This window comes from Rhagoletis pomonella, unplaced genomic scaffold (genome assembly GCF_013731165.1).
Source record: "Rhagoletis pomonella isolate Grant_MI unplaced genomic scaffold, Rhpom_1.0 Rhpom_scaffold_00003, whole genome shotgun sequence".
Classification (NCBI taxonomy): Eukaryota; Metazoa; Arthropoda; class Insecta; order Diptera; family Tephritidae; genus Rhagoletis; species Rhagoletis pomonella.
Genome location: NW_023458557.1, coordinates 67,612,353 through 67,626,883, shown reverse-complemented (window position 1 = coordinate 67,626,883; position 14,531 = coordinate 67,612,353). Strand labels below are relative to the sequence as shown.

General features: G+C 34.1%; 2 protein-coding genes across 2 annotated transcripts in view; one reads left to right on the top strand and one right to left on the bottom strand.

Annotated features, from left to right (window-relative positions):
* Positions 1-4,712, top strand: part of LOC118735396 — a 61,773-nt gene extending 57,061 nt beyond the window's left edge. The window contains exon 2 of the mRNA XM_036465116.1: positions 4,311-4,712. Coding sequence (XP_036321009.1) covers positions 4,311-4,439 — 129 coding nt within the window. The 3' untranslated portion in view covers positions 4,440-4,712. The remainder of the gene's footprint in view (positions 1-4,310) is intronic.
* A 1,319-nt stretch (positions 4,713-6,031) lies between these two features.
* Positions 6,032-10,629, bottom strand: LOC118735394 (repressor of RNA polymerase III transcription MAF1 homolog; the record flags this gene model as incomplete). Its single annotated transcript, XM_036465112.1, is given in 3 exon segments — positions 6,032-6,379; positions 6,437-6,714; positions 9,164-10,629. Coding segments are annotated over 3 exon segments (690 nt in total). The 3' UTR covers positions 6,032-6,324.
* Positions 10,630-14,531: the final 3,902 nt, after the last annotated feature.

Sequence of the window (14,531 nt, the reverse complement as noted above, 5' to 3'; positions counted from 1 at the left end):
TAGCTTTTTTGATTGTGAAATCTTTGACTCAGACCTTTTCGACATTTTTTGCAAAGACCGTGATGCAGAGAATACGGGATGTTCTAGAGGAGGTGGTATTTTTATAGCGGCACAACGGAGATTCAGAGCGCCGCTAGTAACGCTCAACAATTCCGACTCACTCCTAGATCAGCTTTGCGTCTGGGTTCACGGCTCCTCCGGCCATGTTCTTTACATATCGTCGCCTGGGTAAAAGATTGTCCTATGTTAATTTCGGTAGGTTTTGGGAAATCGCGATTGAAGTTTGGAATACAATTTCTCAAACACGCGAAGATAGATTTTCCCCAAAATCTCTGAAAATGTTACTAGTTCACAAAACTCCTAAATTATTTAATTTTTAATGTTTATTGTTAATTAGTTTTGAGTTTATGAAGGATACTCTTTGGTAAAATTTTGTCGTAAGCGCCATTTGTCCACAATTCGGCAGCCACTTTGTATGAAATACGACAAAATGTGATCAAAATATCTACTAAATTAAAGACACTTGTTACTCAATCAGGGCTATCACAGAATCCACCGTAGCTTCGATTTTCGTGCTATCACAGAATCCGAATAGCAGATACACTACGAGTTTATGCTGTCGGAACAAAATTTAAAATCACTTAATCTTAAAAAAAATGGAGAAAAGCTGCATTATTGTTAATAATAAATAAATTTATTATACTCGATATTTGTTATAGTTTGATATAATTCCATATATTTGTGTAAAAGTAGACGTCAAATATATAAGACATACATATGTACATACATATATTCATCTGCTAGACGCTATTTAATGAATGTTTTTTTGAAGCGAGGAAATAATAGTTTAACAATCTTTTAGGAAAGAAATCTAATTACTTTAATATCATATAAATTTATTTTAAAAAATGCAACTTTAAATTAATTTAAAAAAATTTTCTCTTTAAAAGCATAAAATTTAAACTAAAAAATAATAATAAAAAAATGTTAATAAAAAAAGAAAAAAAAGCTCCGCTGCCCGACGACTCAGACTCGAACTCGGATCTCTCAATTGGCAGTCTAGTGCTTTCCTCACTCGGCCATTGCGGCTGCTGGGACAGCGTTAGCAAAATGGCATACATAAATATCTATTGTTTCCTTTGCACTAGCTGATCAGCATTCGAAGCTGGCAACGATATTTTCGAGTTCACTCGGAATCTGTGATAGCAATTTTTTCGTATTCGTAGCAGACATTCGAATTCGTAGATTTTCTACGATGGATTCCGTGATAGCCCTGAATATCTCGGAAACTAAAGGAGATATACAAAAATGGAGTACACCATTTCTAAGATATTGATTAGTTTGACTGCATCACTAACGAAATTTTTACTAAATTATCGAAAAAATTGTAGTTCTCGGCAACTAGAGATGTCTAAAAACTGATAACACCAATCGAAAGACCTCATTTCAAAATATATAACTGCATCTAGAACTAAAAATCGTCAAAATGGCGCTAACGACAATCTTTTACCCACGCGACGATATGTGCGTCACACATCCCGCCGAATAGTACCGAAAGCCTTTACGTCGCACATGCTGATAACATCGTATCATTGGCGTCTGATATCGTTGGCAATAATCACATCTGTGTTCTTGGTGATTTCAATTTTAGCCGGCTGAATTGGACTTCAAGAGGGGATTCTGCCGCTCTTAGAGCATCAAACGTGAGCTCACCAGCAGAGATTTATGTCGTTGATAGCTTCTTAAGTATTGGTTTACAGCAAATTAACAGTATTTTTAACCAACTAAATAGACTATTGGATCTTGTATTTATCAGTGACAATGTAATGCATCATGTTTCTCTCACTCTTGAGTTGGAGTTTTATAACTTTGATTCATTACCGGATGAACGCAGTATTAAATTTAACTATAAAGCGGGTGACTTTTCTTCCTTAAATGGTGCCGTATCAAATATAGATTGGACTTATATACTCCGCGACAGTGATGTAACCTCTTGTTACCGTATTTTTAAGACCACTGTCTACGAGCTATGCCTGCAGTACATCCCTATTCTTAAGAAGGTGTACAAACTACCGTGGTAAAAAATGTAAAAATCATATGTAGCAAATTGTATAAATCATCCAACGACTCCGCGCATCTTCTTAAGTTCCGGTACTTTCTGAAAGAATTTAATTGTCTAAACAAATTTCTATACCGAAATTATATCTTAAACTTTGAAGCTAATATTATCTCGAATCCTTTCATTGATTCCCGAAAATCTTGCTCATCAATTCCAACAAATGCTTTCTACAATGGTCGTTCCGCATATTCAGCCTCCGACTCGGCAAACCCCTTCGCTGAGTTTTTTTGCGCCAACTTTGTCAACTTGCTCTCCTAGTGACTCTTCGGCCCCTATTATGAGTTGCATTCGATTTTCGACTGTGGTCGAAAGTGCTGAGCGAACGAATTTTCATTTGGTATTATGGCGCTCATTCGATGAAGAATAGCGCTATTGTGAATTTCGCTCGTTTAGGTTGTTCACAATAGTATATTTTTCACCGCTGAGAAGCTTTGTTTACAAATCGAGCAAACTAAATAGTGTGCTTATACATATTTATGCAAATTTGTTCTAATTAAAATGAAGTAAAAAAGAAAGCAATTTTATAAAAACGTGGTAAAATGAGTACGAGTTCTGGTTCAACGATTCGTCAGGAGTAGCAAATGCTCTCTTAAACATTTAAGTTTATTAGTCTTTCGAATATATTTTGATATAAAATATATTTAAGAAATTTGTCTACAGATTCATTAAAAAGTTCCGACCAACTAAAGAGGCGTTTGTGAGCCAAATCTATTTAAAATGTTTTAAAACTATCAACAGCGCTACGATTTTGTTCTCAGAGATCGTGCCAACAGAGCATTGGGATTTTCTTTCACATGTAAAACCAGCCTTTCGAGCTTGTGTTTAGTATTCACGATGTTAGAACTGCATGAAATTAATAAAAATTGTTTAAAATTAGTGTCTAGCCGCCAAAATGTAAGAAAACATATACAAAATCATACATTTTTCACAATTTTCTAACACTTCGTTACACCATCGAAAGCAAAATTCTGTTCGACAGAAAATTCGATACTCAACGAAAATTTCGACACGCCTGCATAGCTCATAATACGAATTTCACTTTCGATCTTCGATCTTCGATAGCCAGCGAAGATCGAAAATCGAATGCAGCTCATAATAAGGGCCTTTGTTGAATTTTGGTTCCCTAACCATTTCAACTGAGGACGTTATCAACGGTATTGGTGATCTTAAGCCATCTTCACAAAGCGGTGTAGATGGATTTGTAACTCAGCCAACCTGCAATCAGACCTGAGTAGAGTTCATGAATGGTGCTGAATATCAGCAAATGCTTTCATGTATCTTACAGTAGACATATCAATACTTTGCATACATCATATTCTATTGCTGACTCTTACTACGATTATACGCACGAATTATTTGCAAATAACAATTTGCAAAATGGTAAAGTTTGCCGTACAAACGCTGAGTTAATTTTTTATTTGCAAATAACTAAATCACGCAAATAAGTATTGATTAGTGGTACTATTTGCAAATAAGCGCAAGGCGCCGCCATTCTTAGGTTTATCTTCTTTTTCGATGGGCATCTTATTGCCCTTTTATAATCAAGACGTTGCCATTTTTAACTTTATTTTCTTTTTCGATGGTCATATTATTGCCTTTTTATGATCTGGCAATATTAAAAAAGAATTCTTCACCATCGAATAAACAGTGAGTTAGGTATTTGCAAATTATTTTTATTTGACTTGACACTTGATACTTAAACTTCCGGGTTATTTTTTTGTTTTTCGAACCGTTGAACCGAACTTCGGTTCAAAGACCAAAAAGACCGGTTTGACGAACCAATCCAAAAGTGCAAAAACGGTTCGAACCGTTTAGTACTCAATGATTTGGACATTGATTTCACACAATCAAGCCCTTCCTTACTCGCACATCTGCGAGCATTCTTCTCTGCGCCTTACTATTAGTGATGTATTTACTCTTAGCTCTTATGAACTTAATGTATTTAACATGTGTTTTAATTTTTAAATTTTGTAGTACTTAGTGTTGTGTAGTCTGTACGAATATTTTGTATTCCAAGACTGAAGTAAATAAATAAATAAAAATAAATAATTTGCTGTGTAATAATATATAAATTTTATTTGGAATGTATTTATTTATCTGTATCCAAAATTCTTTGTTATCTAGTCTGTAAGATATATGTGCATCATAGACTGAAATAAACATAATAATAATCCAATTTATTTCATTTTAGTACGGAGTACTCTGTTTGGCGCACAACAACCCTGATTTATTTAAATTGTATCTGCAGTCATTGGCATCGTCGTGCAATATTGAAGAAGCTTTGGAAAAATGTACGCAATATCCTCATAATGTGGTGTAAAATATGGAGGTTAAAAATAAAACGAATATTGCAATTCAAGTTTGCTTTTTATTTTTTTTTTTACATACTAGTATTACATATCTGTCTGAGTTCAAAGTGAATATTTTGAATTGTAGACTAAAATCTGAGTTTTAGCCTATGTATTTCTTATGTCTAAGAGTAGAACTATAAAGGTGTAATCTTAATTCTAAAAGAACAAAGCATTTAAAATCCCACGGCATATTGTATTTGCATTTCAATAGCTCAATTTGTATTGAATTACTGTGCAGAGTACAGAATATTAGAGCAACAAATTTAAAACATTTAATGCGCCGCCTTATGAAATTCATTATTGGATTTTTTTGGGATTTTACTTGATACATGCATTTAATAAAATCGAGAATTTCAACTTGATTAATTACTTGAATACATATATTTGTATGATTTCAATGGTTTAAACTAAACTATTGGCATCGTGTATATTTAAAGGCACAAATTCTCACATCGCAGCTCTCACCTGCCTTTATGCCAATAAATATACTTTAAAAGATACAATTTTGAAATACTATTATTTCATAACCTTCCAGGATCCGAATACGCACATCTAACGGTCTACATAGAATCCCAATATTAATTATCCATTTTTCATAACATGTATCATAGAACGCAATGGAGTACATAGTAAATATTTGTATATTATTCCCAGTAACACGTAGTCCTTCTAATAATTCCGTTCGCAGCTACGTATGTACTTTTTATAGTTGTGTTCGACAACACAAAAATTTCCTTTTTTTTTCAAAGCTGGCTTTTGATAACGGCAAAAAAGTATCCATCACTTAAAAATTGAGAGAGCAAACATTTATTTTGGTGCAAGAGAAACGTTCATTTTGTGCTGGAAAAACTTTAGCTGGAAAAAATTATCCATCTCGAAAATATATGATCTAAAATCTTACCCAGAAGATAATTTAGGTAGACCTTCTTAAGTAAAGCCATTCTAAGAGGCCTACCCAAGAAGGGCTGAAAAAAAGTGCTTCCTTGCATGCCTTCCAGAAGGGCTTATCCAATTACATTTTACGCGAATGCATAAATTTATATATTGCGGCATATTCTGGATTTCGTACGAATCGAAAATTTAAAATTTTTGTATAGAAAATGATAGTAAAATTTCATGATTTTCGATTCGTACGGAAACTAGATTACGCCCCATTATTTAGCAGTACAAATACATTTCAATAAACATTTTAAGTTGAAATAAAACATGTTTGATATAAACCGCAAGCAAAAATACTTCAAAGATGTATGATTTTTAAAACTTAAAGAAGCAACTTTAAAAGAACTCCCCCAAAAGCACTTCTGTCCTATAAAAGCCCTTCTGGAAGGCCTTTCATGGGTACCGAAAGAAGAAGCCCTTCAATTTGTGCCACTCCATACAAAAAAGAAAGGAGAAAGGAAATTAGAGTGGAAGGCCTCTTGACTCTTCAGAAGGGCTTTTAACTCCTGAAATTATCTAATGGGTATGATTGCAATTTTTGCATACAAACAAAACTGAATCTTTCGAATTTTGGTATTTTATATGTATGCTTTTTGGCTGCCTGCTATGTGAATTTCTTTCCTTTTTTCTTCCATGGGCTCAGCATGAATTTGTTTGTTTACACTCAAAACATAAACAAAGTCAGCTGGTATGACCTTTTCCGGTTTTGCAAGTGATGGCTAGTTTTCTGTCCGTTAACTTTTTTGGTTTTCGTCTAATTTTGTAGAGGATTTTCGCATACGCACTTGATTTCGATAGTTGGTGATGGCTAATTTTGTTATCGAACACAATTTTTGTTAGTTTATTAAGTGTCGGTTGGTTGATATTTTCTTATTGCGATGTACCGCTTTTCAAAGTATGTAGGTATGTATGTGTTTAATATACATCATCTTCCATAGAAAAATCGGATGTTTCACCTGCGTAAATTGAACTAAAATGCATACTATAATTAGTCAATTATCAAATTGGGCATTATTCAATGACTTACTTTACGGCGCGGCATGTGAAGAAGACGATACGTTTCAACTTTTTATTGTAAAAAAAGTAATTAAATGACCACAAACATCCAGGCTCTCCAAACGGATCCGAACTTAAGTCGGGATTGTAACTGTAAATGTCACAGTCAGATAGGTTAATTTCATCATCAACTGCAGTCCATAGCGGTTGACGCAAAACTTGGTACTGATCACCAGCTAATGCAGATAAATTCGAATGAACCGAATTCATCACCCACTGAAGCGAAGGCTCCTTGCTGAATTCATGAGACTGCAATGCAAAAATACAGAAATATAAAAACTAATTTGAAAAATAATGTTCGATAACTTTTTTATATAGGGAAAACCTGCAACAAAAGAATTTGCCAAAAATCAATGGTAAGTCCTAGCTACCTCAGATTTGCATTTTTATTGGACTAAAATTGAATGGGCTAAATATTGCATACTCATTTATTTCTTAAGACTAATTAAAAAGTGCAATATTTTAAAGAAAATTTGCAGAATTTTCTTAAATTTTGCAAAAGGTTTAGAACTTTGATTTCTTGGGGTTTTTATTTTCGAATTAAACATATATTTTTATAAAAAATTTGCGAAAAATAAAATGTTTAAAAAACTGTACATAAACCTTATTGAATGTATGTTTATATAAAGGCTGATTCACATACAACTTTCTTCACTTTCCTTGATAGTTCTTTGACATATAAGATCGATGTAGGCATATGCATGAGTCATGGTACAATAAAAACATGGTACAATAAAAACAGGTAGAAGCCAAATTGACATCAAACCTACAAAAGTCAAAGTTTTCGGGAGAGTAAAAATAAAAATGAGCGTGTGTAAGGAAAAATAAAAAATTACATTTCGCTGGTTGACTTTTTTGAGTAAATTTGAAGTTTTGTTTCTATTTATTTATTTTTCTTTAGTTAAAATTTGTTAATTTGTATGTTGTTTTATGTTTTTAATTTATGAGTTGCAGTGTTGTTGGAGGGACTTTCCGGCATAAGGGTCATAGGAACAGCACTTGGCATCAAACGTGCCTTTCCTGTACCTCCCGGTGCATTTATGAAATCTGTTGTTTTAAAATGTTTAACGCACAGCAAGGCATTTCGCTGCAGCTCTGGCCCACAGCTGCTTTCGCAACGCTCTTTACGCGAAGGACATTGAGGCACGTTAAATGGTATCTGCTTCATATTTAACACCACATAAAAAACAACGCTTCGGTGTTGCATTTTTAACACATACATTAAGTATAAACTGCACAACACTACAAAAATTCAAATGTTAATTAAAATTTGTTATTAACGAACATTCAAAAAAAAAACAACGATATGACATTCAAAGCATAACGAAATATAGGAAATAAATGAAAAACAAGTTGAAGTTTAAAGGTTTGGTTCTCATGAGAGCAACGTCTTTTTGGCTTCTACCTGTATTTATGTGCCTTGTGCATGAGTATGCTCACATAAAAAACGTTTGAAGCAAAGCAAAGCAAAACGAAGCAAAATCTTGGGCAACCCTCAACTTTTGCCCGCTTTGGCAATCAGCTGTCTACATTTGTCTATTCTTGTGCGCTTACATTTGCATTTAATGACAAAAATAGAGTAAATAGGAATTTTTATTGCTATAATTAATGCATATTATATTGCTATCTATTTTACAGATAAAAAATATAAATGTCTCGCGATTTCTGTCAGACATCCAAACATCTATAAAAATGTAAAGTTCGGTTTAAAAAAAGAATATGTATATTTAACTTTTCTATGCAATTTAATAAGAATTGGTTATAGGTAGCTCCATAATTTAAAAATTTATTTTCCACTGATTCTCATTTTCTAAATATTACTGAGTAAGTATGTGCACTTGTGTAAACTAAAATCAAATTTTAAACAGATTTAAAAGTTTTAAATTAAAACTATGCACAAAACTTTCAAAATTTCAACAAATTTTATTCCAAACTTCCAAAAATGTTTCTGTGTTAATTTTTTTTTTAATTATGTAGTTTTGTAGCCCATTGAATTTGAGTACGAATACCGTTAATTTTTAAGATTCTTTGCCAAAGGTAGTGCGATTTTCTTCCATATAATAATAAATTGTGTTTATTATAAAAAATCCACGGTAATTCCTAGAAACTTGAATCGTGCACATTATTCTTTACAGGCGCTGTAACCGCCTAAACGATTTTGGCCGAGTCCAAAAAAGCACGCTATTCGTTTATTTTCTGTGCCAACTGAAGCCAATTGGAGATGACAAGTGACTCCACCTTGTATTTCCAACGCAGGGGAGGCCTTTCTCCTCTTCTGCTACCACCAGCGGGTTTCGAGCCGGCGGTATTCGCCGTCGCCATCGCGCATAGGGCCGTAAATCTCACCCATTATTACACTAAAATTGAATGGGCTAAAAAAACTGTGTACTCAAAAAAATGCCCACATTGCTGCGAAAAAAGTTTAAAATATGGAAGCAAATTTCTTAGTTTTTTACATAGTTTTAAACTACATTGGAAAAACAGATTTATTTTTATTAATTTACAAAATTCTATAAAATTTCTTTTAGTCGTGATAAGGTTCCCACGACGCTAAGTGTATCTATGTACATATATCAAATTCAATTTCGATTACGAAAAAAAATTGATCAATTTTTTTTACTTAGCACTTAAAGCCAATAGGAAATACAACCTAAAATAAATATACACCTAGCTCAACGTTTTATAATTTGCATTGTACCTTTGCATCGGAAAAGTCATAGTCTGGCTCAAACGAAGCATTTAAAGTTGCAATCAAGTAAAAAAGTGTCTTGCGAGAGATAGTATCACAAAGTATTATCCCTTCATCTCCAGATTGGCTGTTGTTGCGATGGAAGTTTGGTGAAAGATCAGCTAAAGTTTGTGGCGGCGAAAGTGCTTGCAAGTCATGTGGACCGACACCGTGCGTGTCGGCGGTAAACCTCTTGTAGAGAGCTTTATCTGCGGCGACCATTTTGCATGAATAGCTCTCAATACGTCCAAAAATGGTACTCCCGCCTGTCTGTATTGACAAAGCGTTATTGATGGCTTCAAAGCGCGAGCTCTCTAACAACTTCATCTTGCAAAGGTGTTTGTTGCTGAGTATAACAGCTAGTTGTTTATATGGTAATGAATGTGACCGTTTCAATAATAGGATAGCGTAACTATTGAATTGTAGTTGATCCTGTAGGCTTCACGATTTATATACCGTTTTGTAATCTTTTACTATAACGATGCATATAACTTATAGGCCTAATTATGCTGACGACTCACGCAGTGACTTTGCAATGGTCAATCTAAACGCAAACTCTTATTCTCGACGGTTGGCTAGCAATTCGGACTCTGGCTGCGTTTCTCAATTGCTGATTTGTGCATACTATCATTGCCGCAATCGAATCTTCACATATGTTTGCGTTTTTAAACATCGTAGATGGATGAACAAGTAGTCTTTTTTTAATAACGCGCTTTACCTTTGTGTTATACAACTTGATGTGATCGCACTGCTTAGTAAACATTACACTTTGGGCAAAGGAAAGTCTTTGTTCTATTTATATGTATATAAGTCCACACATATAATTTTAAAATAGGATATTATATAATTGCGTTCGTTAAAGTTATGGCACACTGGACTTGTTAATTGTTCACAATGAAAACTAAACAAGCTGGTAAGCAAAAGGCCAAAATATTCAAAATGGCCGTACAATGCGCTTTGTTTGTATACTATGGGTACTGTTTGTTGCTACGGTAGATATTTAAAACTTTTCCAATAGGTATTTTCCCGACCTATTAAAAACTTGCAAGCTTTTCTTCGTCCCGTTTCCACTTATTCTATAAATGTTCAAAGTCACCTGAATCACTCATTTTTGCGTATATTATTGACACGGGCATTAATAAGGAAATATACATATATATAACCAGCAGTGATTTTCGCTTAATTTTTAAACTTTTTGGGCAAATTTCGCCAGACTCTCTAACTATATTTTCACTTTGTATGATTTTGCACAATTAATTTCTCTTTTTACAAGAAAAACAATGTGGAAAATTCTTTAGGTATACGATTAATCAAATTGTTTTCACGTTACTCGTTCTTTTATACGACTACTTTTCTTAAGAATACATTATGGTTACTTCTACAAAGTATCCACCAAGTACCAAGTTTTTAAACTAGAGGACAGTTCAGGTCGAATTATGACGAAAGACACAGGATCACTCGCGAACGAAAGAAAGAAATAAGTAATTTTCTAGCTGTCGAAATCTCGACACCAACTTTGTTGTAAGAAGTAAACAACGAAGGAAACGAAGAAAACCGCGTAATTGGTGAACGCATGAATAATCATTTTTATTATACAAATTCTTCTATAAATCATGTCGTGTTAAATTATTCTTTACCTTATGTGTACACACGTTGTCACAAGCGAAAATGACGAAATTCCAGTAAAAAGCCACCACCAAATTGTAAGCAACGTACAAATGTAAACAAACGGCTAATGTAAAAATCGCCCAACTTTTTTTCTAAATGTGATTATAACGGGCTTCTGGCTTGCTGGCGTGATCTTGTATTTTTGGTTAATGCCTGACACCCATGTGCGGCAGTCTGCCGATCAATATCTTTCAACACATTAGGGCGATTCATGAAATGTCGCAAAGTGGCATTTTTGGGGAAACGGCATTGTTGTGAATAAAGATATCTGAACGAACTATCGCAATTCAGGATTACAAATGTCACATTTTTTCAAAATACCGCGCATCAGTGAAAAAAAGTTTCCAATTATATTTGGGAACAGCCTTTACTGACATACTTTTTCTGCAAGTGTTCGATATTTGCGATAAATAAATGCGATATTTGCAACAACTTTGCTACGCTTCATTAGTCCCACTATTAGTTTATATGAAAGGAGCCAGAAATTTACTTTTAGCTCCTTGCTCTTTTTTTAGCCCTTAAATATGAAATAGCCCTTTGAGTTTCCAAAAATATGTATTTAATTTTAAACATTAAATATAAATATTTCTTGCGTTTTTAACATATTTTCAACTGAAAGACTGATTGTCAGCCCTGTTCGTTCGCGTGTTGTAACAGTCGTCAATTTTCATGATCGTTACATCAACTGTTGTCATAGGTATTCACAGTCAATAGTAGTGTTCACGTAGCTGTGAATTATTCAAAGTTAACCAAAACTTTGACGTTTTTGAGTTCGCGTACGCAAAAAACTTCCAAAGTAGGAGAAATTGAGAGAGCAAAGTGACATTTCATTTTGAGGGGAAGATGCTAGTTTCTGCTGGAAAACTCGCGCGAAAGCACTGTTTTAAAGTGTTGCTGAAATTGTTCAAATTTATATCTATTTTGCAACTTACAAGTAGTGTACGCTTTTTTGTACTCTTTTAGCTTCCATTTTGATTTTCACTCTTTATTACCGCCAAACAATATTATGCATACATATTTATATGCTGTCCAAATTTTACCTAGCCCTATGAGCTAGGTAAAATTCTGGCGTTAGTATTCACCACGAGAATTGACAAATTTTTAGTTTAATCCGTCAAAATTTCTTATTTTCTATCAAATGGCAACTTACTAACAATTTTTCCCTTTCAATTTTGATCAGCTTTTCAGCAATGCTAATATACAATGGAATTAAAATAGAAAATGGTCTTCAGAAGCTAGTTAAGGTGTTCTTACGCGATATGTATTTGCATATGTAAATTTGAATTTTTCAATACATATGTAATTGCGTATGTCTGTCCAATTCACAGTCTTTATTTAACTATTTAAAAATACGTTGTTTGAAAACGAAATAAACTAAACTCAGATGATTCTACCTGTGTGTCAGATGAAAATAGAAACATTTCTATTTCATATGTACGTGCATCTGCTTTGTACAGTAGCACATCTAGTTTGTCTTTACACGATATGTTGGCATTTCCATATGTAAAAAGTAGCATGTACACATGCAAATACATATCGTGTAGGAACACCTTTAGAAACATTGTTTTCTTGAAGACGACATGTTGAGAATAAAATTGCTTCTCAAATTGAATGCAGCCTACGTATGGCTTTAAACTTTGATGATTTTTGACAAGTAACGTGTGTGAGGAAATTGAAAGGCAAACCTGATTGTGTGTCGTCAGCGTAAACAAATAAAATTTTGGAAATTCGTTCTAAAATAATTTTAAAAAGTTTCAATCTATGAATGATGAAACCAGCTCTTTCCTTAAGCAGTGTTTGCATTATTCAACTTTGCGTTCAACAATTGCGTTCAACTCAACGCAGGGTTGCACGAAAAAAATGTTGAATGGCTAAATGTTGGCTGGCGACCAACTTTGTTGAAAGCAATTAGTTGAAAGGCCATTCAACCAAAAGTTGAATGCAAAGTTGAACAATGCAAACACCTTTTTATGGCGAATATTTTGATATTTTTTCATATTTTGATATTTTTAGCCATTCAACTTTTTTTTCGTGCAACCCTGCGCTGAGTTGAACGCAAATGTTGAACGCAAAGTTGAACAATGCAAACACACTTTTACCTTGCGTTTAAATTACCGGGCCATTAACATTCAATTTTCCCCATTCATTTTTCAATACTATCGCACTTTTTCACACACGCTTATTTATTGCTTGAATGGACCCTTGCTTTAAATTTTTCCATTTCAATTGAGTTTAAATTTTGATAAACTTTTCAGCATTGTCATTCGAATTTTGTGAAAATAAAAAAATACTAAGCTTATGCATGCTAAAATGTTAAAATGGAAAATGGTCTTCAGAATCTAGTTATAACTACATTGTTTTCTTGAAGACGTATCAACATGCCGTCTATTCCTTATCTTTTCGGACGAAAATCTGAGAAGTGTCAAAATGCAAGCGCATAAGCAAAATGCGCTCACTAAAAAAGAATAACAGGAAGAAGTAAAGGAATGCAAAAAACGAAATGTTTAGTCCAAAGAATGGCAACAACAAAACTAACGTAAAATAAGAATATAAATGTATGTACCAAACACATTCAGACAAGGACAAGCACAATAAACGCTTACCATACCAATTATATTTTGCCTCCTTCCACTTTCAATTCACTTTTTTAATTTCCGTTAATTTGAATTCAGTTGAGTATGACACTTTTCAAGATTTTGCCAGCAATAATTCTTTTGACTACTTCGGACTGAAGAGAGTTACTCTCACTGTTGATCTCTCATTTTTGCTGTCATTTTCCAGTTAAGGAACGCTTTTTAGACTAAAACTGACTACTTCGGACTTTTTTGACTATTTCTGGGAGATAAGGAACGCAACTAATGAAATTGCTTCTCAAATTGAACGCAGCCTAACTGCCCGTCACCACAGGATAAAGTTTATATCCTGATACATATGTTAGAATATAAATAGCCAATGGAGACCGCTCATTGCTCTTCAAGAGCAATATATATCAGAGCTTATATCTTGCCATCTATTGCCGGTAATTTGGTAGTTTGACAGCTACTTGTTCATTTGCATCAAAACTTCATGGCGGTTACATTATTGATATTTTAATATAAAAGCAAATATTGATCTGTTTTCTGTTAAAATATCTGTTATTATGTAATTGGATGTAAATTAGCCAATTTTCTAAATTTTTGAATTTTTGAAGGATGAGGCTTCCAAAGATCTCTTCTATGAGCGCTTGGAGCGCACGTACTAGCGCGGCCCCCGTCATGATATCAAAATCGTGCTTGGCGACTTCAATGCCAGGGTGGGCAAGGAAGGGATCTTTGGAACCACCGTCTGAAAATTCAGCCTCCACGACAAAACGTCCGACTACGGATTGAGGCTGATCGACTTCACCGGGGCCTGAAACATGGTAGTATGCAGTACTAGGTTCAAGCATAAAAAGATCCATCAAGCTACGTGCCTGTCTCCGGATCGAAAAACGAGAAACCAAATCGATCATGTTGTGATAGACGGAAGGCACGCTTCCAGTGTTTTAGACGTACGCACACTTCGAGGCCCAAACATCGACTCGGACCACTATCTTGTTGCAGCCAAGATACGCACCCGCCTCTGTGCAGCAAAAAATGTGCGCCCAAATATGCAAGGAAAGCTTAACTTCGAAAAGCTGCAATCACAACAG